This window comes from Micrasema longulum, unplaced genomic scaffold (genome assembly GCF_059751315.1).
Source record: "Micrasema longulum isolate JH-2025_06_02 unplaced genomic scaffold, ASM5975131v1 h1tg000142l, whole genome shotgun sequence".
Classification (NCBI taxonomy): Eukaryota; Metazoa; Arthropoda; class Insecta; order Trichoptera; family Brachycentridae; genus Micrasema; species Micrasema longulum.
Genome location: NW_028277348.1, coordinates 704,074 through 730,321, shown reverse-complemented (window position 1 = coordinate 730,321; position 26,248 = coordinate 704,074). Strand labels below are relative to the sequence as shown.

Sequence of the window (26,248 nt, the reverse complement as noted above, 5' to 3'; positions counted from 1 at the left end):
TAGAATTGTTTACTCTCAAAACACGCGTACGTTTGTCATTAAAAATAACTGAAGTTTCTAGTACTTTTTTGTAACAAATAAACATTGTTGTTACACAAAAAATAAGGCATTATTTACATATTAGAAATATTTTTCGTTTATAATATTACTAGAGACATCTATTAGAAAACTACGTAACTAAATAAAAAGTAAGTAAAATGACCACTATCAGGTAAAGAGCGCGTTTTGAATAAGGTACAAAAATACATAAAAACCTAAAACTAAAAAAATCTGGTATTCAGTTTGTTAAAAATCGTAATATATTGGACCTAAAAAAATTTAATCGACTGAATTGTTTGAATTTTTATAGGGGTATAATAAATATTGAGGTGTAGACAGCTGATAATATATTTTTTAAACGTCTAAATTATCACCTGCGCTTTTACCGACAAGTTCTTCTGTCGAACTGTCGCTTATCGACGATAGTCCAAGAAATATTGGATATTATTATTATTTGTGAGTTTTGAGCGACCTATATGGTTTTAAACGTCGTTTGTGTTTCGTAAATGTTTTAATTTCCTATCAATTCGAGTCTACGAAATATAAGCTAATGTTAGAACCGAAGCATAGAGTAATTTAATTGATAAAATAATTCAGATACATTTATAAGGTATGTAAATAACGTCATCTTATGGCAAACTTTAATCCTGTTATGATTCTGTAATTTACTCTAAATTCGTGCAATTTATATAATCAAAGCACCTTTCGAGTCAAAATTGTATAAAAACTGTCCCCACTGCGTTTGTTTTTTCGTTTTGGCCACAGAATACTGTTTTTTCAAACATAACCATAAATTTCGTTTTCATGTTTTGGTAAAGCTTTGACAGTTAGCGCAATAAAATATTTAACCACTTTTATTTCTTTCTAGTAACGTGTCTAAAAGATGCAAACATTCAATTATAAACAAATACACAATAAACCATCGGGTTAAGGTAAAGAACACCCAAGGATTATTGAAATTTAAAGTATGTCAGGTGAAAATGCAGCTGGGCCTGCTATTCCAGGAGCGCCTCCCGCACCTAATATGAACCTACCACTGGGTGTCAACCCTGAAAACAATTTTCTGCCGGGTGCCCCGATATTAAACACAATAAATAGACCGAGAAACGATAACCAAAATCCACTGTTTAATGTACGAGATAGATTGTTCCACGCTCTGTTCTTCAAAGTTGCTCTGGCGTATGCTCGGACAGTGCCTGTGTCGTTGCGGCGATTTTATGAATTTGTGTTCTTATTAAAAGCGATAATAGCTTTCTTCGTGTTAGCTTACATCCATATATCCTTCTCACGATCTCCCGCGACTTGTTTAGATCATGTAAAGTCGACTTGGCCGAGAGACGGAATTCTCCGAGTGGAAATATTGAAAAATCCCTCTGAGGATTACAATGTTGAACAAAGCTATGCAAAGGAAAATAGATTAAAGCAAGACAAGGAAGATGTTACATCTATGCTCGGGCTCTTAGCGAAAGAAGGGTGAGTCAATTTAAATTATTAAAAAATTTTTGTCTTTTATTTCAAGTGTAAAAGTTTTCTCCAAAATTATCCACATCATGCTAAATGAGAATGTTTGAGAATTTGCCAACAATTGCAATTGACTGACGTTTACTAGCGCAGTTGCAAAGCGGTCTTCATTTTTTAGTTTCCCTTTTCCAGTCATTAGTCTTGCGACTTGAAGATGACACCAATTTAAAATATTTAGCATAAGACGAATCCCTAAAGGTGTCATCCCATTTACCGTACAATTTGTCAGTTGGTTTGTTGGAAGAATTTGCCATTTGGCAGTTATTAGTCGCCAATGGCAAATATAATTGTACAAAAAGACAAATGAATTAATAAAAACAATTGGCCAATGCTTGCGATGATTGATAGTAATAGCCCTGACTCAATGCGGATTTTCTAGCGAGTCAGGGCAAGTTCATAGGCATGGGTCGATTCTGGTTGTGTCACTATAAACTGTGTCTCCGTAATCACCTAAAGTATATATAATATTTTTAATAAATAAAAAAAACAACTGTATAAATTCAACAAAGTATAAGTATAATTTAGGTTGGTCTTTTATGTTTCACTTTATCCAAGAAACAACTAACATAATTGAAACAAAATAATGAAAATATGTATTTGGTTTTATTCCACTTTTATTTGTTATCTTTACCAGTGACCGGGTTTAGTTGTGGGCGACATCGTCAGTCTGGTGGAATAAAACTAAATACGCATTTTTATTATTATAATTCAAATGCAGTTCCACCAAGAAATGTCAGTAGAATAACTAAATCCATAATTGAAACAAAAAAATTTTCTACACGTTACGTGTTTTTTGTACATATAATTGAAGGTTTTTCGTTATTTACAAAAACTGTTTTTTCATTGCAATATTGAGTCGTTTGGGTCATGTGTCATGTTTCACTGAAATAAGAGAATGATATCGCATTGTAAAAGCTTTTGTTTATTTTTTTGTTAAAACTTACCGCATCTCTCATTCATGCCTCCTTTTTATGCTCAACATGAACAATAATATAATAATTATTTGATATAATAATTAAAGTCCATAACAATACAATCCAAAATGAGTCGTTTAGGAACGATCAAAGTATTCTGCTCTTAATAGTAAAAAATACTTTGTGTAATTTAAGTAGTATTTATTAGAGATAAATCTTTACTTTGTCATTTGTGTTAAAATATTGTAATTGTTTTAACCTTTTCCCAACCATGCTGCTCAACATCTACTACCTATGTACACCAGAGAATATTGGATTCTTAAAAGGTTTTTTGAATGCAATATAACAATATTCATCAAAACTTAATGTTTTACTTTCCCAATGAAATCTGTATCATTGTCTTGGGATAAATGATAAAATCTATAAGAAAGTTTAGTGCTACTCAAAATTAGATTTCAAAAATATATTTTCTTGGACATATGACAACTTATTAAATATTTGATTGTATGGTAAAACTTCTCTAATATGTACAAAATATATTTATAATAGTTAAAATTGTGAACATTTTAAATGCGTTTTTCAAAGCATTACTCACTACTTGTCGTCTGTTAGTTCACCAATCATAAATGCAAGTTATTGCCTCGTATACAACAAAATATTGTTTTGACATTTAAAATTCATTAGTTCATAAATATAATTTCATTATCACACATCAACTGGTATTAAGTTAGCGGCGCATGTACCAAAGTGTTAGTGAACCAATATGTTCATATCATTTTGTTTTCACTTTGTCAATAACCTATTTGTAAGTTATTGTGAATAATTCCTTCTTGCTGAGAACTGATGATGTCAGGATTCTGAAAACGAGAATCTTTTTAAACATTGCGTCTTATAAATTACATAAAAAAATAATAATTAATATTTACTGCTAATAGTACAAAAAGCACTAAACATTCTCACTATAATAACTGAAGTGAATTTTATATAGCTTTATGGATGATTGTGCAGTGATAAAATAAGATTATATTTTTAGCATGCTTGTTTTCATGGATTGCATAAAAAAACTAACGTGCTTATTTAAAAAGTAATAATGAGATATTTTTCTTTTGCAGACTTATATCAACTTTTGTAAAATTAGAATCATCTACAAAAGATGATGAATATTCTACAAAAAATACAATCGACGAAAGTCCTCTGAATAATGTGTCTATGATGACTACATTAGAAGGTGACATAGTTGATGAATCTAATCAGAATGATACAAGTAGTCCCGAACCATGGAGGAGTGCAGTTCATCGCAGCACTGAACAAGAAATACACATGAGATCAGGGGTAACTACATAATCTGATATAACTATTAAGTACAATCCACAAACTTTATAAACAAACTGGGAATCTCAAATTTTATCAACAATTTTCTCAACTAAGAGAACTTGCGAAGTCTGAATCATCCAATTGTTATAGATCATACATCAATGAAACTGAAACAATGTTGTCCATAAATCCCAAAAAGTTTTGGAGTTTTGTTTCTAATAAGCGTTTCAATAACGATCTGCCAATAAGTATGTTTCTTAAAGATAAACACGCATCTAATGGTACCGACATAGCTAATCTTTTTGCAACGCATTTTTCTTCAGTATATGTTAATAATTCTTCCAATGTTAATTCCTTATTTAGCTATACTAATACTGTAGACCTGAATAATTGTGAAGTGTCAGCTGAGGATGTCAGAATCGCTCTAAGTAAACTTGGTAATGGTAAATGTATTGGTCCAGATGGTATTCCTGAAATACTACTATCAAATTGTAAATCTAGTCTTGCCAAGCCTCTGTCTTTACTGTTTAATATGTCTTTAACAACGAGTGTATTTCCTGATATTTGGAAAATTTCTATAATAAGACCGATATTCAAATCTGGTGATAAATCTAACGTAACTAACTATAGACCCATTTCAATGATATCTCCTGTACCTAAACTATTCGAATCAATTATTACAAAAAAATAACACCTATATTTAAAAATGTGCTGATTGAGGAGCAGCATGGATTTAGGACAGCCAAATCAACGACGACCAATTTGCTTTCTTTTACTGATACTATTTTTACAGCGTTCGAGAATAATCTTCAAGCTGATGTACTGTATACAGACTTCTCCAAGGCCTTTGACAAAGTTGATCACAACATTTTATGTGCTAAACTTCGTGCTGTAGGCATTAGAGATCCCTTTTTATCGTTTTTAAAATCCTACCTCTCACATAGAAAACAAAGTGTAAAAATCAATAACTTCATATCAAATAGCTTCCTAGTAACTTCTGGTGTACCACAGGGTGCCCACTTGGCCCCTCTTCTATTTAATCTGTTTGTTAATGATGCTGCTAATGTTTTTTCTTTTACAAAATTCTGGCTTTTTGCTGACGATAACAAGATACTTAAGCTAATTAAAAATATTGATGACTGTGTCAGACTCCAAGAAGACATAAATGCATTTCATACTTGGTGCAAAACTAATAACATGGAACTTAACATCGATAAATGCAAAATTATTTCATACCATAAATGTAAACATCCTTTTATTTTTGATTATAAACTTAATGGCCAAGTTCTTTCGATTGTCACCTCTATAAGAGATCTTGGAGTGATCCTAGATAATAAACTAACTTTTCTGGAACACTTTGATAATATAGTAAACAGATCCTTAAAAATTTTAGGCTTTATTAATAGAACTACGTCTGATTTCCAAAGTATGCTTACACTTAAAACACTTTATTGCTCTTTAGTTCGCCCTATTCTTGAATATGCATCTGTAATCTGGTCCCCTCATTATGCTGTTCATATCAAGCGCCTTGAATCAGTTCAACATCGTTTTATAGGAAAAATTGCATGGAAGATGGGATTGGAAAGAGGAGACTATTCATATTCTGATATGGAGAGGTTTTTAAGCATATCAAGTCTTGAAAAACGCAGATGCATTGCAGATATAATCTGCATGTATAAAATTATGAACTGTCTCATTGATGCCCCTGAAATTTTGCAAAAGATTCTTTTTAACGTTCCCACCCGTAGACTAAGAAATAATGAAATGCTTTTCCTCGGTCACTACAGGACCAATTATGGTGCACAGTCGCCTTTGCCCAGAATGATCAGGCGGGTGAACGATCATCAAGATCTTGATTATTATGGTGTAAGGATGTCTTTCTTTACAAATCAGCTAAAGAATCTGTATAGTTAGCCTATGCTTTTTACTTAATCTAAAAAATCTATCATCTGTCTTTGCTGCTTATTTCTGTTCCTTATATTTTTTTATTCCTTTGTAAAAATTTCTTTTAATTGTAATGTTTATAATGGACTTTGTCCGTAAATAAATAAATAAATAAATAAATAAATAAATAAATAAATAAATAAGTAAACTAACAGATCGTCATTCCGGTGAAACAATAACGTAACTGAAAATTTATGACATTTTGGCCCATCAATGCCATTAGTTTTTAAATTATTGCCACTACATATATGGAGAAAAAAAATGTGTAAGCGTACATCCACTCCAGGCTGATACATGGCAGAAACTTAGGTGTTCTAATATTAATATTTGTGACCTAATTTTATGTACTAATTTACTGATATATTTAAACACTAAGCAATTTAGATTTTTATCAGTTAAAACTATCAATATTTTAAATTTAATTCATATTTGAGGGATTAGAAGCAAAAACGCCACTGTCCATGATCACCGTAGGAAGTCCAACAAAACACCAGCGAAAATACTATTTCTTTTAAGTTCAATATGCACACTGAACTAAACACGAATAGTCATTTTGCTACTTGTTATACAATGCACTTCTTCTTCTTCTTCACGTGTCATGTCGGGTCCCCCCGACGTTGACGATCACTTGGGAGAAAGCATCTCTTCATAGTGATATCCTGGGAATTATTGACCGAAGTGGTTTCCCGTTGCCTTCTTCGGTGGAATTTTCTGTCGGGGTTACCTACCCTTAGCTGGAGGGGTCCCGTTTTATGGGGCCGGACACTCGCCATTCATCCTCTCCCTATCTGCTATGGCACTGATGTTAATGCCAGTGGCCACATTGTCCAGGGTTCGCGGGGCCAAAGAGACCACTTATGGACGCTAGGGAGTAGGACTATTGGTAGTGTTGCTGATGGAATGCAACTGCGGCATTACACGGCATTTTATATGAACATATTTTCCAGCAAAATATGCACCACCGCGGCCCCACCAAAATTTGAGCCCCTACAGTGCACATACAATGCACATCAAACTTAAAAGAAATAGTCTTTTCGCTACTGGTCTTGTGGTCTTCCCAAAAACAGTGATCGTGAATAGTGGCATTTTTGTTTTTAGTTTGACGGCTAACTGTGAAACTGGCGTCGCAGGTTCTATTCCCACCAGTTGCAAAAAAGAAATCCAGAAAGTTTTTTTCTCAATTGGTCTGGGTGTTGTGGTGCATATTTCACAAATTCCTTCCATATCCCCTCTTTTTCACCTGCAAGCCCAACACAGAGGCAACAGAGAATCAATTGACTAATAAAATGTTTTTTTTTCAGATGAATCAAACAGAATATGCAAAGTTAATGGAGCTAAAAGCTGATAAGTCTGAATTAAGAAATCAAGATTCGACTTCAAATAAGGACGGGAAATATGATAACTCAGGTATTTCAAATTGAATTTAATTATTAAACAATAAATCATACCTAAAAGATAATAATGGCACCAGTCCAAAATTGATGTTTTTGATGTAAGTACTCTGAAAATTTCCTGAATATATTTGCTTTCTGCGTAGTTAGCGGTTTCATTAATAAAAATACTTTTGTGACCGTAAAAGCAAAAATTGAATATTACACTATAATTTTTCATTCAAATTCAAGAAATAATAGTAGCAAAATTTTAATGCTACTGTTTCTGGAAATATTTAAAACTAGCTGGTACAAGTAGAGCTTCCAATCTCGCAGCTGTTTTGGGATCTCGGTATTTGCAGGATAAAAGATTTTCAATCCCGCTGGATCCAGCGTGTGTCATTGCAGAGGTTAAATAATTTGTAATTAGTGTTCAGAAATTGTAATATTTATTAAATCAATTAGAGGTATAGAAATTATCGAAACTGTGGTGTTAAAAGATATATAATAGTCGATAGCTAAAATAAAAGTCTACAATCAACCAAATGAAGTATTTTTATTTATTACTTTTTTAACAATGTTTGATTATGTCCAAATGCTTGCAGACTGGCTGAATTTCCTCCCTAGGGAGTTGTTCATATTTAAATTTATTTCAATTTATTTATCTCAAAAATGTTTTCACTCTGTGTTGAAATAAATTTAAATATGAAAACTCAATCAAATCTTACTAATCTAAGACAAAGCTAATTATTATTAACTATATTTTGCTGAGTGTTATCGAAGATAACATAGCATGTCTATTGTGTCATCTGTCAAATCTCTACGCATATTAGAGGCTAAATAGCCGTCAGCAGAGAAAGCCCTTTCAACTTCAACGATCGTTGGTGGTATAAATTTTAGGGGATGAATTTTAAATAATTCATAAAACAGCCCCCTAATTCATATAGACTAATTTCTATTTTAATAATAATAGATTCTTTGGAACTGATGCTGGATGGTAATGCAAAGCTTTTTTTCAAAGTAGATGATAGAGTAAAGTCCAACTCCTCATGCAATGAAAGATTAGGAACTGGTGGAGAAACCTCGTCATTGTTGCTAGCAGTTTGGGCAGTCACTTTAGCCAGAATAGAAAGAGACACATCATCGTCATTATCCTTAATGTTCGTATTATTAGTTTCTTATGACGATGACACGCTAAACTGCATTCTCTGAACAAACTCCTTAATTTTCTTTCGAAGTAGACTTTTGGGTAGCAAGCTATATATTTCATCGTTACTAAGGCTGGTAGCAATCAGGATTTTGTGAATAAATCAGTAATGCTGTCATGTTTGTGGGTCTTTGTAAAGAAACAGCCATTTCTGGAGCCAACATCTAACTGTTTTGCTGCTACCTAATCCCCCAAATCCCGCGAGATCCCGCACACGCAATTTCGATCCGTGCGAGATAAGCAAATCGTTTAGGATCTCGGCATACCAAGATTGGAAGCCCTAGGCAAAACGGAATGAACTTTAAGTCGTCAGGTAATAAGCCCTTTTAATGCCTAGATTTCCATGTCCCTTCTAAAAAAGGTTCTCTATCTCCATTAAGAATATTTGTCAAAAAACTTAGTTTTTTTCTGTAAAATATTTTGATTTATCTAAATTTATGTACTCTATTAGTTTTCACCTCTAAGGGAGTATGTCAAGATTGATAAGAAGAAATATGGATGTTCAAACATAGGTACAATGGTGAATGTTGCATCTTGTGTAAAGTGGCCACTAAAACCAGCCAATGACAGATTATAGAGCACTTCCATATTTCTTTTCTAGAGAGTTCTCCATTTATTTTGAAATATCGGTCAATAATCCTTTTTTTATTATTTTAGTATGGCCAGATAACGAGTATATTGTAGAATACTCGATGGAATATGGTTTCTTGCGCCTGTCTCCAAAGGCACGCCAAAAACTCAACATTCCTGTGAAGATTGTGACGCTGGACCCCAGCGTCGACAAGTGCTTCGGCGACTCCTTCTCACGACTTATCTTGGATACCTTCCTCGGGTATGATGACTTGTTGATGGCGTCAGTGAAGTCACTAGCCGAAAATGAACATGACAATGCTGGTTACTTAAGGTAATTTAGCATATTTTTTACTCATGTTTTTATTTATTTTCAATGCATATTGTGTCTAAAAATATTAAAGGTAAAATAGTTTTTTTTTTATTTAACAAAAGAAAAATATTTTTTCTTATTATTAACCAAATTATTTCAATTTTAAGGATTTTTAAAAACCCTTAAGTATGGTCTTAGTGGAAAGTGCATTGCAATTTATTTTAGAAATAAGAGTCGAATAATACTTAAATCCACAAGTCCAATCCTAGTAATCCAATGCAGAACGGGAACTACCCTGATAAACTAAATATTTATTTTGTTTTCTGATTTTTTATCTTTAAACATAATAAATTGCTATCATAGTACATCATTTTTATATTACGTATATTTTTATGCATATTTGAGTTTTTTTTATTGATATACACTGAAACCTTTTTTATACGGGGTATACGTTTCACGCAGTATGATGCAAATAAGTGTACTGAAAAAAAAAACAATATCCTTGCGTAAAAATCATTTTGGGATAAAAAATATTGTTTATTATTTATTGTACCTTGATTTTATTAAAAAATATAACATTTCAACACTTATCGTTACAGAGATCATTCATTATCACTATCACAATAGCCCATTGCAGGTGAAGTGAACCAGCATACATTTTAAAAGTGAAGTAAACTCAACGCTTATTCAGGCACAAGCAGTAGCGTGCCTAGGGTTTACCAGTAAGGCAAGCCCATATATATTTTTTTCATTCATTTGTGGTGTAATTCACCTGACGGCCTTAGTATAGTGGTCAGCGCGTTTGCCTACTATGCAAGAAGTCTCGGGTTCGATTCCCGGCATGGTTGACAAGAAATATTGATTTAAAAAGGTGTTTTTACACTAGAATATGTCTAAGTCCCTGGACTTGTGCCTGAAACATGAGACCTATCATCTTACCTTCATGTAACAAAAATGATCAAGATAAACTGCGATTTGTGAAACCAATGCAGTGCTCTATGCACCATTAGGTGCGGAAAGATAATGATGATGAATTCACTTGTATGAAAACATGATGTATGCTTTCTTCACTACAGTTCTACAGTCTAAAAAGCATCCAGAATGCATATTATGACGAATAACAATATCTTATGAAAATATGCATGGGATTTTCTTTCTGAGTTCATTTAATTAAACAAAATAAATAAAACACAATATTATTTTATTAAAAAAGTTACTCCTCAGATATCAAACATTACCAATAAGTAACATCAATATAATATAGCATGCGTAGAGTTGAATAATAGTCATCGGAACCCATAAATACATAAATATAATAATGATAAATTTTTATTGATATAGGATATAGGAAAAGGTTTATTGAAGAAAGGCAAATAAAAACGGAACGTCAGACATCTCCGAACTCATTTCATAAATGACTGCACAAAAATGCTAATGAATTATTATAAATCTTAATCAGTACCGGTCTTTAATCAATTTACATAAAAATAACCGTTTTTAATTATTTAATTTCGTAAAAAAGAGCATAATAAACAATCGTAAAGTACGTTTGATTCAAAACATGAGAGGTACTCTCTGTTTACTTTACCCTAAAGAAAATTAGATGCAAATAGTACGAACGTCAAACAGGTCAATAATTCTAATGCGGTGCAAAATTTGAACAACGTAATGAATTATTTTTAAGCGTTTGGTCAAGATTTGGTAATTTTGAAATATAATAATAGGTAAGCCGGGCTTATGGGCTTCTATGGGAATACCGCCACTGGGCACAATCAATCAGTACAATCCAAAAATCCTTTGAATTCAAAAGTTTGGCCATTTTGTTTGTTTACTTTCTCCATCTGCAATGCTCTAATATTATATTATGCCCCTATGTATTAAGTTTTAATTTTTCTTTTTACATTTTGTTATATTATTTTAATAACATAACTATCTACTGTAATTTGTGATCTATTATTGTATTTAGAATGAATTGGGTCTTTTTCCTGTAATGTTCTAAATATCTGAATAAATAAATGAAAATAAATGTAAGTAAAAGAGCGATGTATAGAATTCCAAAAACGAACATTGTTAAATTAATGGTTTTGATAAAATTATAAATAAAATTATCAATGAAACTTCTTGGTTTAGTTTAACTTTTTTATTATTTTAAGCAACAAGCGCTTTCGCCTAAGTAGGCATCTTCAAAACTGGTGAATTGTTTACAACGTTTACAGCTTTTATACTATTCTTAACATATTTTGGAGATAAGTCTTGAAGATGCCTACTAGTAAAACTAAACCAAGAAGTTTCAGTAAAATTTTATCAAATTTATTAACTGTGGAGTTTTATTAAACAAAAAACATCAATATTGTTAAATTAATGTGCAAATATTTTTTACTCCAGTTTTGTACCATGTTATAAACCTTGCAAAAAAGAGATTCAATTGCAAAAACATCACACTTAATTTTGATAATCCTTTTTTTTTATGGGGCAATCAATCAACCCTCCTATTTCTGTTACAGATCCGAGAAAAAAAAACATTTAATTTAGAATATTTTAAAAATAATTTTTAATTCCCGTGATTACAAAATATTATTTTTTTGCAGTTTACATATTTAGTACAAGACTGCTATAGCTTACAGTAAAATAAAATACAAGTATTTTCTACTATCGACTCAATGCTTCAAGCAGTAATTACGCAGAGATTGACAGTTTAGAATGTTATAAAATAGAAAGGGCATTTTAAGAAGTAGGAATGTTCGAGTAATAACAACTGCCCTTATCAATTAAAATCAGGGCCCCCGATAACAGCGGGTAGTTTGGAGAGTTAAAGTAAAATCGAATTTGCCATATGAAAATCTGTATATTTGTATGTAAATGTTAACTGTCTTCGCCGGTAACCTGTAATTGAATATGTTTGAAAAATAAATTTATATGAATATTCAATTTTTCACTCTGTCAACTTTCCATTGTGATACGGACCCTGATTTGACAGGTTGGTTCCTTTTTAGAAGTCTACGTGTTTTCTTTTTGAAATTTTATTTATTTACCCTTACAGATTATTACGTTCATTTTACAAAAATAATACACATTTTTTTATTCATACTCTGTTGTTGATAATAATATTTTTTACATCTTTTGAAAAGTTCGTCTCAGTCTTTTGTTTAGTTTTGTCTAGCAGTTTATTGTATAATTTCAGTCCCTGATTTATTTAGTCTCATAAAACATACAATTTTTATTTGCGTTAGTATTCAAATTGAAATATTTTATTCGAAAACTATCCTAAATATGGGACTATAATGTGTTATTATAAATTATAACTGGATTATCTTTGTCTCGTTTTGGAATATTGTATGTGATATTGTTCTGATATTCTTGTATTATGTTCATGTTTATTACAATTTTTTTCAAGTTTTAGTTCTTTGTCTACAATGATATCAGTGGCTAACTTATGAATAAATTTGAAAGATTTTAGTTGAAAAAGTTAATTAACATTTCATTGTTTTGTTTTTTTTTAAAGAGTCTTTTAGTTGGTGTTAGATAAAGGTTATATCCTAGCTTTGATATTTTATTTTGCTGTCGTTGTAGTCTGTTTATGTCATTTCGGTTTCCTGTAATAAATAACTAATTTTTACAACTCAATGCTATTCAAGAAATGTATGTTTTTTTTGTTTTTTTTTACAGAAATGTTGTGACTGGAGCTCATTACAGATTTGTTTCCCTGTGGATGGCTAGAACTTCTTATTTTCTCGCATTCATTATTATGCTGATCTTCGTGAGTATATATTCATAAGTTTTTGTTTACTTGTATCGTTATATAACAAGATTACTTTCTCTTGTCTCATATTCGTGTCGCCGATTTTTTATTAGTGTACTAGTGACATCTATCGGCCACATGTAAAACTAGCCGCTGTTTTTCTTTTATTGTAGTTTAGTCGGTAAAACACAGATGGCAGACACTGTTAGTTTTTTCCTTTATTATAGGGCCTTTTACCAAAACATGATGACATCGGCCAAAAATAAGTTACATGAATTTACAAATTATATTATATTTTTATATTATATTTATTTTTGAACCACAACAGGCCAGGAGGCCCAATTACAGTGGTGAATTACATCACAGAACACCCAGGCTTGAGAATAATCATATTTTAATTTTTATGTTCTTTCCGGGAATCGAACCCGGAACCTTCCGTGCGTGAGTCAAGCGTCTTGACCACTACACCACGGAGGCCGCCATAACATAAAAACAACACAAACTGAAAGGAATAACCTGGTTTCGTTTTTAGTTTAACCATTTGTCGTGTAACGGATGGTTTTGGTTTGCGATTACAATTCTCGAGTCTCGAGTACCTTTATCCCTTTATATTGCTGGGCGACTTTATTAGCCGGTGGCGTGTTATTCTAAGAGGGCAATATTTTTTCGTTTGTTTGATTTTTTTTGTTTGTTGATAAATCTGATATTTTTATTATTTGATTTGTATAATTAATTGATTTGGAATCCGATATGAAATTTCACTTTTAATTATAAAAATAAGTGAAAAGCTTAATAATATTTAGTTAATAATTTAGCAAGTCAAAATTTGAAATGAAAAAACAGTTCATCTCTTTTTTATACGACGTAAGTTCGGTTTTTGGTGGGTTTTTTCGTCAAGTGCCTATTTCAATTTATGTTAAAATTTTATTAGTTTAGTTTTGTGTGTATTACAAATATCATTTTATGTTATACTTGTACGATATATTTTTGTGATCTATTGTTTGTGTCCATATTCATTGTCCTTTCTGTTTGTGTTTTTTTTATGATTATTCTAATTTGTAAAACCATGGAACTTGCTTTCGGCCGATGTTGTCATGTTTTGGTCAAGGGCCCCGATAAAGGAAAACGAATACCTATGTTGATCTGAATTCCGTCATTCGGAATTTTTCTTCAAAAAATATATTTTAAATTCGCAAACGTATTTTCATCCATCTAAAATTCAAAAGATTTCGCAAATCTTAATATTTTTCTCGCGGAATATCGGGTATGTTATTGTTAACAATTCAAATTTTTGTTTCGAGAATAAATCGCTTTCAAAAGAAAAATAAAATAAAAATTATGTCGCCGCAAATGATGACAACATAATGAATGATACCAGAAAAACCTTACACTTTTTTAAGCAAATAAAACGAAATTTTTATTTTATGAAGATGTTCTTACCCATAAATGCATTCTATTCTTTTTTGGCAACATACCATTCAAATATCAATATTTTTTCATACAATTGTTATTGTAATGTTTTATGCTTTTAAACTCACTGTATAAAGTTATGTATAAAGTAAACATAGCATGTGGATAGTTTGAGATTTTATCCATATATGATTTTACCCTTAGAGTAATAACTTAATAGAGTCGCCCATACGGAGAAAAACTATTATATGGTATTATTGACCACAAAGTTAGCTACAGATTATATCAATATAACGGGCCGTGGGTACTTGGGTTGTTAATAGCGAGCGCAAACCGAAACCGTCCATTACTCTTTTTTTTTCTTTGGGTTCTTATTATTTACTCAAATATTAAAATTTTCAGACCGTTTCCTTAATGTCGTAAATAACTTGTGCTAGAAAAATGGAAATTGAGTTGTTGTAGAGTGGGATTTGCACCTGGGACTTATGGTCCGTGAGTCCACAATACTACCACAGGACCATAACACGTTTGTTGTTAAACTCAAAACCGAACTAAAACCAAACCAAAAATTTGAAACGCTTTTGTTCTATGCAATAGCGCCTACGGGCTTCTCTAGAGAATTATTGCTCTGAGGTTTTACCGCTATTATTTTTACCGGCCAAATTTTGAAATTTCACGAAATTCAGAAAATATCTAAGAAGTTCATTAAATTGTTGATAAAAGTGGATAAACCTTCCGAAAAAGTATTATCGTCATTGTTAGTAAAAAGAGTATAATACCTTATTGAGTAGGTATTTTATATTTATTTGAATTTCACAAAAAAATGTTGCTACTAAAATGCGCCTTATTGCTGAACCCCAACAAACCCTTATTTTTAGTAAAAAATACGTATATTTCAAAAATGTATTTTTCCCCCTTTCCTACTTCTGAATACTGTACCAATATATATTTAAAATGTAAAAACATGCATTTAAGATTTAATTTTATCACTCGATAAAGTTTTTAATTCTACGTAATTTAAGAATTAAAAATCTCTTCATTCCTAACATAACCTTAAGTATGGCAATGGAAAAAGAATAAGGGTGAAATAAAAGCATTGTAATTACAGAAGGATAACTTTTATCATGAAACGCGAAGAAACAGTTTTTGGTTTACTGCCTAAAAACAAAAACTTATGTCCTAATAATAATTATTCTTCTTAATTTAATTTGGAATCAACACAAGATGGAAATGACGTTGCAATTCATATTTCCAAATATCTAAATTTGAATAGATTTTCATTTGATGGTACAGTTAGTTTTTTGGGTAGCAAATTAATTGATTGTTGTTTCCTATTGCCCATTTTTACACCCCTCTCACGTTGAGCGAGCGCGGTGGGAAAAGCAAAATGAAAATAAAATGGCGATTTTTCTAGTGTGGCGTGTTGACACTGTCCCGGAGCGGTATTAGCATACCAATCGTGCCGACCAAGCAAACAAAGGCGTCATTAATCATCCCATAAACTAATAAATGATACGGCGAATAGGGCGCGCCCGGTAATGAATCCGAAACCGTATGGCGGCCGGCCACTTACGCGGCGAAAGCGGGCACGGGTTACAGGTGATGGCGAATCAAAAGCTAACATCATCCGGGCCTACAAAATAGTACTAGCACCGCGAGTCTTGATCCTTTTTGCGCATTGCGACCTAAAGCCGGCGCTTCTGCTTACTACTGCATCGCCGTTAAATGTCGCAATATATTTCAAAAATGCTATTTTTTTACGTAATATTTTTTTGAGAAAATGAACGAAATTTTATAAACAATTATACATGCGCTTTTCTTGAATCACTCAAGCAGATAGCAGCGTTCGCCGTCACGCTAAACGTATATTAAATACCGTCTCGTTCCATATTATTTATTGGCCATGACACGGTAGGGGTTTTCACGTACTTTTGACTAAACAATTATAAAATTTTCATTTGATATTAGAGTTTTTATTCAGCAATTATTTTTTGTTTTAAATCCGTTTTGAAAGTGAAATAGTGAAACTCCCACTTCCTCTTCAATTCATAATCCCGAAGAAAAGGAGATGTAATAAAAATAAAAAATATTAAAAAAAAGTATTGTAAAATGTATTGATATTTATAGTGTATATAAAGTGTTTAATAATTTCACTCCGAAATATTTGATTAGTGAAATAGCATTAAAAAGAAATGTACATACATAACTATAGTAGGTACTAGAAATAGGATAATAATTCTTCATAAAGAAACAAAATAGCTTATTGTACGGAGAGTTAAAATTATATGAATAATGAAAGAAAACTAGTTAATTTATTTAAAAAGTTATTATTATCGTAATCATGTAGATTTATAAATAAGTAAATAGCAATGAAAATTTGATGTTGATGTACATATGTAATATTAGCTAACCGAAGAAAATAAAACAAATTAATAAATAATCTAGGAAAAAACGCCATTAACATATATCATATAATACTAATAATCTAATAGCGTAATACTTTGATCGTACGAGTATGTGATCGGACGAGGGAACAGAAACAAATCGATTTGGAACAGCAAAATGGCTTCCAGATGATATTGATCCTAATGTACCTTCTAAAATTCATCTTCCTACCTTTCGCGTTCGGTGCACTTAGCATTCGGCTTTTCCGACTAATTCTACAATCTGTATTGTCCATTGCTCATCACATTTTGGAATATCTTATGCTGTATTCGACTGCCGTTAAGGCTGTAGTCTGGTAAAACGCACGCAAAATGAGGAAATCATACGATTTTGCCATTTTAAAACGAATGTTTTTTTTTTAATCGCGCAATAATGGAAAATATAAAAAAACATAAATTAGATAAAAAAAATAATTTTTAAACGTATTTTTATTGAAAAATATACCTAAAAGTTTTATGTAACTAAAATATAATTACTTTTAGACCGGCAGATTACTCCATTTCAAGTTTAGACTCAACTTAGGTATCTGGGTTCTCATATCAAGACTTAAGTATTGAACTAAAATTTGTTGTAATCATTTGAAGATAATATAAATTGAACATGAAAGTAGCCGAAGCAAAATCTTAATTTTTTGTTTTTGAAAAGAAATAAAATCATTTTAAATCACATACATTTTGGTGACATTTTCCTTTATTTCTACGTAAAATTATGCCTTCGGTAATACTTTAAAAAAAATATTTGTTGAAATATTTTAGTTGAAACCCTTTTTTATAGAATTGTATTCTCTTTTTTTCAAAGAAGATAATTCTGGTTGGTAATATTCAATTTGTAACAATATCTTATTTACGTTTTTATTACCTTCATACCTGCCCTTTTAGGTACCGGTATATATATATATATATATTTTTTTAAAGTATTACCGAAGGCATAATTTTACGTAGAAATAAAGGAAAATGTCACCAAAATGTATATGATTTAAAATGCTTTTATTTCTTTTCAAGAACAAAAAATTAAGATTTTGCTTCGGCCACTTTCATGTTCAATTTATTATCTTCAAATTATTACAACGAATATTAGTTCAATACTAATACCCGTATGCAGAGACAAAACTTAAGGTGAGGAAAGTACATTCTAATTTCAAATGCAAAGAATAACCCGAAGGTGAAGACAATAGAATGTACTCTCCTCACCTTAAGGTTTGTCTCTGCATACGTTTATTAGTCTTTATATGAATACCCGGATACCTATGTTTAGTCTAAATTTGAAATGGCGAAATCTGCCGGTCTAAAAGTAATTATATTTTAGTTACATAAAACTTTTAAGTATATTTTTTAATAAAATACCTTTAAAAAATATTGTTTTTATCTAATTTATGTATTTTTATTTTTTTTATTATTGCGCGATTAAAAAAAACATTCATTTTAAAATGACAAAATCGAATGATTTCCCCATTTTGCGTGCGTGTTACCAGACTACAGCCTTAATTTACTGCATGTACTTTTGCTGTAAGCGGCAATACGTACCTAACAAATTTTACTGAAAATAAAACACATCGATGAAAGTAGGTATTAGGTACCAACATTCTTACATCTGTAATTACTTCGCACATTAGGTATTTATTTTCTGTAAAAAAATGCTTTAGTTAATTTACGTGTTTACACAAAGTTGCATATACATTACAGTGGCATATACAGGTTACATAAACATGCACATCGAGAATTAATAGAGTAATAAAAAAACTCCATGACTTGACTGACAAAAGTTTGGCAAGATCGGGGCATCTCGAAGGAAACTAAAATGTACATAGTGCGTACGCTTGTGTTTCCAAAATATGGCGCAGAAACGCGGACAGTTAAAGCACGTGAGCGAAGAGAATAGATGTCCTCGAGATGTGTTGTTGGCGTCGAATTCTGAGAATCCCACGGACAGCCAGAAGAACTTCGTTTCCATACTGGAGGAACTCAACGTAAAAGTTTGCCCACCGGCCGTATGCTGCCAAAGTATTCTGCAGTTCTTCGCACACAGCCAGACGCGACCTAGACAATCTGGAGAAAATAATAATCACGGGCAGTGTGCCACGAAGAAGAAGCAGAGGCAGAAACGCAGCCCCATGGATCGACCAGGTGAAAACAATGTCACGGGCGACCCTACGTGGAGCTGTGGAGAGGGCGCAGAGCCACGAAGGGTAGAGATGCATTGTCAATGGAATAGCTGGGGAGAGTACCAACGATCACGACCCTCAGAACTGAAGAACGACAGAAAAGAAGACATATATATTACTAAAATAATAACGTATCCCTAACTCCATGAGACCAAAAGCTCTTTGCTGAGTTGGGATACAACATAATGGAAAGTGGAAACATGCATATTATTTAAGAACACGAAAATTTTTTTTCTATTGAATATGTTCTGTAACTTGAATTATAAAAATAAAACTTTTATTTTATTGGTTGGTTGGAAGAAATTGCCATTTGGCAATAAGCCCGCCAATGTACAAATAACATTATGTACAAAAAGTTAAATAAAAAAATAAAAAATATATCATAATTATTAGTTTTAATCACCTTCTGGGCAACACGATCAATGATAAATAAAGTTACGCAATATTTATCGGCAGTTTCCTGCAGTGGTATCTTCTCTCAATTTTGAGCATTGTCGATAGAGAAGTTATCTTCTTTTTTTCAAAATTTGAACAATATATATCGCGATTTATGCACGGTCTGTCGATTGAATTGTTTCACTAGCTTTCTTCTTCATCGTCGTGCTAAATGCTGAGCGTCGTGGTCTGATGAGATATCAGCCACCGGGTAGATGATACGCCTCCATTCCTCGTGGTCCTGGGCTAAGGTGAGGACAGCGTTTAATGAGGACCCCGTTAGTTCCTTTATTTAGTCGGTCAGCTTTAAAGAATACTGTCTCCTTGCACGCTTACTAACAACTGTCTTCGATACTTCTAGTTTTTAGAGACTTACTTACGAATATGGGGGAAAAATTAACATCAAAATGTGACGATTATCAAATATTACGAATGTGAGGGTTGATAAATGTAGAGGTTCTACTGTATTTACGCTAAATTTAAATATACAAATACACAATATTCCGATAATATTTGAAATACATGGATTTGTATGGGTAAATTTGCGATTAAAGCCCCCCATTGACCGTCACACGGGTGTCGGGCGGTGCGGTGCGTAATAATAATTATACCATGTTTTCGGGGTAGGTACGGTAGTCTTCGTCAGATTGGTAGAGACGTTATCTACGCCCGTGGGACCCTACAGCTGTTTATCTCGACAATTTATCTGTGGCAGTGCTTCCTATCTACCAGCACCCTTCTATCTGCGGTTATAATGATCGATACTAGTGAAAACAGAAAATAATACAACGTTTGCAATGCGCATTGACGAGAAAAAAATGCGTTCATTAAAAATATGTTTTATTTTTCATTAATTGATTTTGCGTCACGAAATCGCAGGAGACGAATGATCTTTTTATTGAGTATGACAATGGAGTCGTTTTTTTTATTTTGGACTTACCAAATATGGTACTTTATATTAACAGTAATATTATGAGCCGCAAAAAAATAAAACGAATTAGGCAATTTCAGTAGGTGCCTTGTTTATATGTAGGTATCTTTACACGAATAAATTAACATATTACAACTGACATGTAGGACCACAGAGCTTATAATGGATATTCCCTTCTTTAAAATGTTCTTCATGTCTGTTGTAATATGTTAATATTAACCGCTCCTTAAGGGGTTGAATCCAGTCCTTGTCTAAAAAAATTTGGACAAACTCAAAACATTGTTAAATAAATAAATATTTAGTTCGGCTTTTACAAAATTATAGTATCATCTATATCTAACAGTAAGTGCGGTTTTATAATTCCTGAAATTTGTAATGATTTTTGTTGATTTTATAAACTTAGAGAGACGAAGTAGGCTAGCGAGTACGCGTGAGTTTAGAAACTTGATACGATGGAAAAAACACGTTTTTATTTTATTTAGATGTATCGACAATACCTTGAGCGATGCGACGTCCGCCCGGCTCTGGTGTTTATCTAAGAGTAAATTTTAAAAACTAAGTTTGCGTTCGACAAAAAATAAATTATTCACTCGGTTTGCTTCATACAAATTTATATGAAAATTGCGGACGGCAAAATCAATTTTTTGTATATATTTTTTAAGTTTATATTTCATTGATAAACCCTTACGGGTTACATACATTTAACAAAATATTTTCACTTTTAAAATTCACATTCTACTGTTAATAATAATATTTTTAACATCTTTTGTAAAGGTTGTCTGAGTCTTTTGTTTAGTTTTGTCTGGTAGTTTATTGTATAATTTCAGTCCATGGTTTATAAGTCTCGATTGTCCTTTTCTCGTTTTAAAAGATTGTATATGATATTTTTCTGATATTCTCGTATTGTGTTCATGTTTACTACAGTTTTTTTCAAGTTTTCATTCTTCGTCTTCAATTACATCAGTGGCTAATTTATGAATAAATTTTAAAGATTCTAGTTTAAAGAGTTCAGTTACATTTAATTGTTTAAATTCTTCAAAAAGTTCTTTATTTGCTGTTAGATAGGGAAGGTCATATACTAACTTTAATATTTTAGTTTGCTGTCTTTGTAGTCTGTTTATGTCATTTTGATTTCCTGTTCCCCATAGTAGTTATAGTAGTTGCATATAACATATTTTAGTTTTTACATAGGATTCATACATTTTTTTTTTCCTTTATTGGAACAAAGTTTTTGTTTTTAAAAAATAGACTCGATAAAGTTGCCACTTTGCTAATTAAATTGTTGATATGAATTGTCCATGTCAATTGTCTGTCTATTGTTAGTCCTAAGTATTTAACATGTTCAATTTCAGTTAGTCGTTCATTATTTATGTAAGCATCTACTTTGTGACATTTTTTTCTAGATTCAAAATGGATAATATTGCATTTTTTTTCATTAAGTGTAAGTAAGTTTGTGTTTGTCCATTTAGTCAACATAGTAAGGTCTTCGTTTATGTCATTGTTTGTTAATACGTCTGTTTGATTTTTATAGAAAAGTCCAATGTCGTCGGCATACATAATAATTTTCCCTTTAATAATAAAAATTAAGTAAATGCTGGAACAAATATACACATATTTATTCATTGGCTATATAATTTTCTTCATATTTTGAAGTTAATATGCACTTGAGACTTAATTTACCATTGTGTCTACAGCTAATGCATTTTTTTAGCATTTTGACCCTATTTTTTTATTTATTTACAATTTCAAAAAACCCGTTAGGGTTACATTAGAAATTTAATATTGTCTAGTCATTTTATGTCTCGTCTAGTCTAGTTAGTTCAGTCATGTGCTTTTTCAGATTGATTTTAAATTTGTCTCCAGTAAAAGTTTTCAAGTAGTAAGGTAGGTCGTTGTAGTGTTTAAGTCCATTATGTAGTTTTTTTGACTGTCCTGTGTTTGTCTTTGCTTTTTCAATATGATAGTGTTGTTGTTATCTGGTGTTATATTTGTACATGTCAGCATTTTTGACTAATATTATGTCGTCGTCTTGTATGTTTCCCAGTGTTATTTTGTGCACAATTTTTAAGGTCTCAATAGTTGTGACTATCTGCGTTAACGTATTACATAATAATATGTTATAGAAATAATAGTATGTTTATTTTAATTTACATTAATGACATTGGCAAATTCTAATTTTGTCATGTTTGCTGACGATACTAAATTATTTTTTAAAAGTTAAGTTAGAAAATAATTTTAATATAAATTTTGTATTTGAAGGACTAACTTTGTGGTTATTCATTATAGTATAATAAATAAAACAGCGTGGTTTTTAACCACTAATTTTCTTAATCTTATTTGATTTCCATATTTAGGCGTCTGTAAATAAGGCTTACAGAAATCTGGGCTTTATTATACTCGCCACTCAACCATTCGAAACAACCACATCCCTCAAAATTCTTATAATGCATACGTCCGCAGCCATCTTGAGTTTGCTTCTGTTGTTTGGAATCCTGGATATTCAATTTAAATGTCACAACTAGATAGGATACGGAATAGACTTCTTAAACTTCTGGATCGTAAATCTCATACTTATTTTGACTAGTACGAAGACTCTTCTTCCTTTCATAGTTTAACTTCCCTTACTAAACGTAGAAGCATTTCTGATCTCTTTCCTCTTCGAAATTGTAAACAATTTTATCGATAGTCCATATCTCTTAGAGCGTATTTCAACTGTCCCGTAAAGTCAACGCGACAAGTTGTTTTTTTTGTATAATCCATTGCACGAAAAAAATATGTTCAAAACTCATTTATTTATCGTAGCTGCTGCAAATTGAACTTACTTTGTCCCCATTTAGATATTTTTTCTACGAAATTTTGTGAATTAAAAAAAAATATTTTTGAAACACTGTAAAATGAAACATTTATCAGGGTGTAATAAGTTTATGTTCTTTTAATTATGTTCATGTTTTTTCATATTAAAATCTTGAATCTTTCAACTAGGTGTACTATGAAAATCCCTCTCCATTCTATTTCCTCATCCCTTATCCTTCTTACGTGTGCTTTTTTCTCTTGTCTTATGTATATTTATTTTTTTCTGACATTATATTTGTGAAAAACTTTAACTGGATTTATGCACCTTTTTTCATATATGATATTCTTATATAACAACTGTTGTTTTTCATAAATAAAAAAATGTATTTACATTAAACATTACTTTTTTTTTTAACGTAGTGGAGCATGGGTAACAGTGGATCATGGGTTACAGTGGATCATGGGTTACAGTGGATCATGGGTTACAGTGAATCGTTTGCAATAGATTATTGTGTATTGCGCTCGTAAACATGCACATTTGTTTAATTTGCACTTTTTTATACCCCTATCTGCCACAAAAGTAGCCTTCACGACACTAGAGCTGGAGAATATGCTGCAGTCCTTCGGTCAATATGTTACGACAGAACTGTTTTTTACGTGTATTTAAAAATGATTTTTTCTTGTGTGGGTTGAAAATTTGAAAGGTTAATTTGATATTTAACTGCTTACACTATTGGAAAAAAAATATATGTTTTATTTCAACTTTAAAATGATTTTTTAACATATTAATTTTACGAATGACAAATAAAATAATAAATGCTCAATAAGTCTGCCTCTACACCAATATTATAAAAATCGATCTGTTAATACCGAAAAAATTGCTCGACGAATGAACTTTTCATACAAAAAAGTATATTTTCTCATATCAAACTACGTTTAGTATCAATTTTCCTTTCTTTTATTATCAGACCGCTGTTAAATTATACATATATTACATTTATTTATATATATATATATGTAAATGTGTTACAGTAAGATACAAATGTAAATGTATTTGTTACATTTAGATTTATAATAATGAAATCTGTTATTGAAAATTTTAATGTGTGGTTCTTATCGTAATATTATTCCCTTGCCCTGGGCCCGTATTCTAATGAGAAGTTTAAATTTATCTTCAATTTTATCTACAAAGTAAAATTAAGTCTTCTGTATGAAAAATAGCATTCGTTTACAATTTTTAATTTTTCAAAACATGTTCAATTACAAGTTACCGACGAAGATACTTTCAAATTTTCATACAAATACAGGTAACCCCCGATGATCGCGACCCCGCCGAGTGCGATTCGTTATAACGCGATTTTTTTCGCAATGTAGTGCTTTAATTGATTAAGTTTTTTTACTTATATTTTTAGGTGGAACTGCATTTAAATAAAAAAATAATAATGCGTATATAGTTTTAACAGCCGGGAATTTTGCTTTCGGAGAGTGACTTAATTACCCCTGGGCCCGTGGACATGGTTTTTGAATGAAATACCGGCTAGCGGCCCCTGTTATAACTTTCCTAAAATTAAAATACGTAGGTTTTAAACACGTTTTTACTTTAAAATTTCATAAAATTGTATATTTTACGTTTGTTTTTTATTATATGCTTTCAAACAAAACTTAAATTTATACAATTGTTATTACTAGATACTTAAATTATTTTAATTTAAACGCTTTTATTCTCATAATAATGTAAAATCATGATTTCCTACCCCTGCTTGCACTTGTATGTAGAAATTTGTTTAGCTCACACCAGTCTGACGATGTCGGTCACGACGAAACCTGGTAAAATTTAAAAATAAAAGTGAAGTATAACATATACGTATTTTTATTATAAGAAACTTAAAATAATCGAAAGAATAGAAAATGGTGGTAAATTTGCAGTTGTAGGTAAATATTTAAAATTGCCTTAGTCTGCAATGCGATCAATTGTGCAAATAAATAAAAAATTTAAAGTCTTTGGCATTATTTGGAATCTCCAAATGGAGGAGAATTTTTCAAAGCAAGTAAGTAAGTAGCTGTGTACACATTTTCGTACATAAATAACGATCTTAGTTTATACCGTCTCGATATGTACCGATGAAGATAGCGTTTACGATCGCGGCCCTGGTATTTTTTTTATAACGATACCTTATACATTGTGATTTTGTGTTAGTTAAGCTGTCTGTACCTGAAAATTCTTCGAAATTAATACACTATGTATTTTATCAATGCTATTATTTGTGAGTTAGAATTTCAGATTTCTAGGAAATAAATAAATATTGTAGAGTTGGAATAATTCAATGTTTTTCGAATTCGACGTAATTCATCAATGAAAAATTTGAAAAAAGGAAGTGCTGTCCGACTGAGGTTGATTATAATGTGAGCGTTTTTGTAAAATCTACAATATATATTTTTTTCGATTCGTTTTATAACTGAAACAATTCAAAGGAAAGAGTGGTCTTTGTGTTGATATAAACATTATCCCCCTTAAATGCAAGATCTGATTAGTTTTAAGAAATCATTTTTTTAAATTTATTTTTTACATACAATATTACATTTTTATTATTTTTTAAAACATTATTTTTTTATTTTTTTTTACAGGACTCACCAAGCCAATTAATATGGCTTGTCGGTAAAGATCCTTTACATTAAATCATATGATAACACTACATAGTTGTATAATAATAATTACTACTAACTTAAATATAAGGAGCGCAAAAAAAGTACATTTAATTTATGTTTTCAAATAATATTTAGAAAAATGTAAAAAAAAGCAAAAAATATGTAAACGATATCGCAATTATAAGATAAAAAAATAATACAAAACCGGAGTACCAAAATTTAAAACAGAAGTTTGTACATATTTAATAGGCACAAAGCATTTTATGAAAAACATTAATTCTTAACATATCCATATCTATTTCCATATCCATATCTATATCTATATCTATGTCCATATCTATATATATATATATATATATATACCCGTACATGCACACATACATATACATACATACATACATATATATACACATATATACACATACATACATATGAACATACATATACACACATATAAATATCCACGAGAATATTACATAATTATAAATTTTGTTTT

General features: G+C 31.1%; 1 protein-coding gene across 1 annotated transcript in view; it reads left to right on the top strand.

Annotated features, from left to right (window-relative positions):
- Positions 1–417: 417 nt before the first annotated feature.
- Positions 418–26,248, top strand: part of LOC148284167 (membralin-like) — a 382,657-nt gene continuing 356,826 nt past the window's right edge. The window contains exons 1-6 of the mRNA XM_088242544.1: positions 418–649; positions 908–1,512; positions 3,587–3,806; positions 7,034–7,139; positions 8,967–9,213; positions 12,859–12,949. Coding sequence (XP_088098670.1) covers positions 1,007–1,512; positions 3,587–3,806; positions 7,034–7,139; positions 8,967–9,213; positions 12,859–12,949 — 1,170 coding nt within the window. The 5' untranslated portion in view covers positions 418–649; positions 908–1,006. The remainder of the gene's footprint in view (positions 650–907; positions 1,513–3,586; positions 3,807–7,033; positions 7,140–8,966; positions 9,214–12,858; positions 12,950–26,248) is intronic.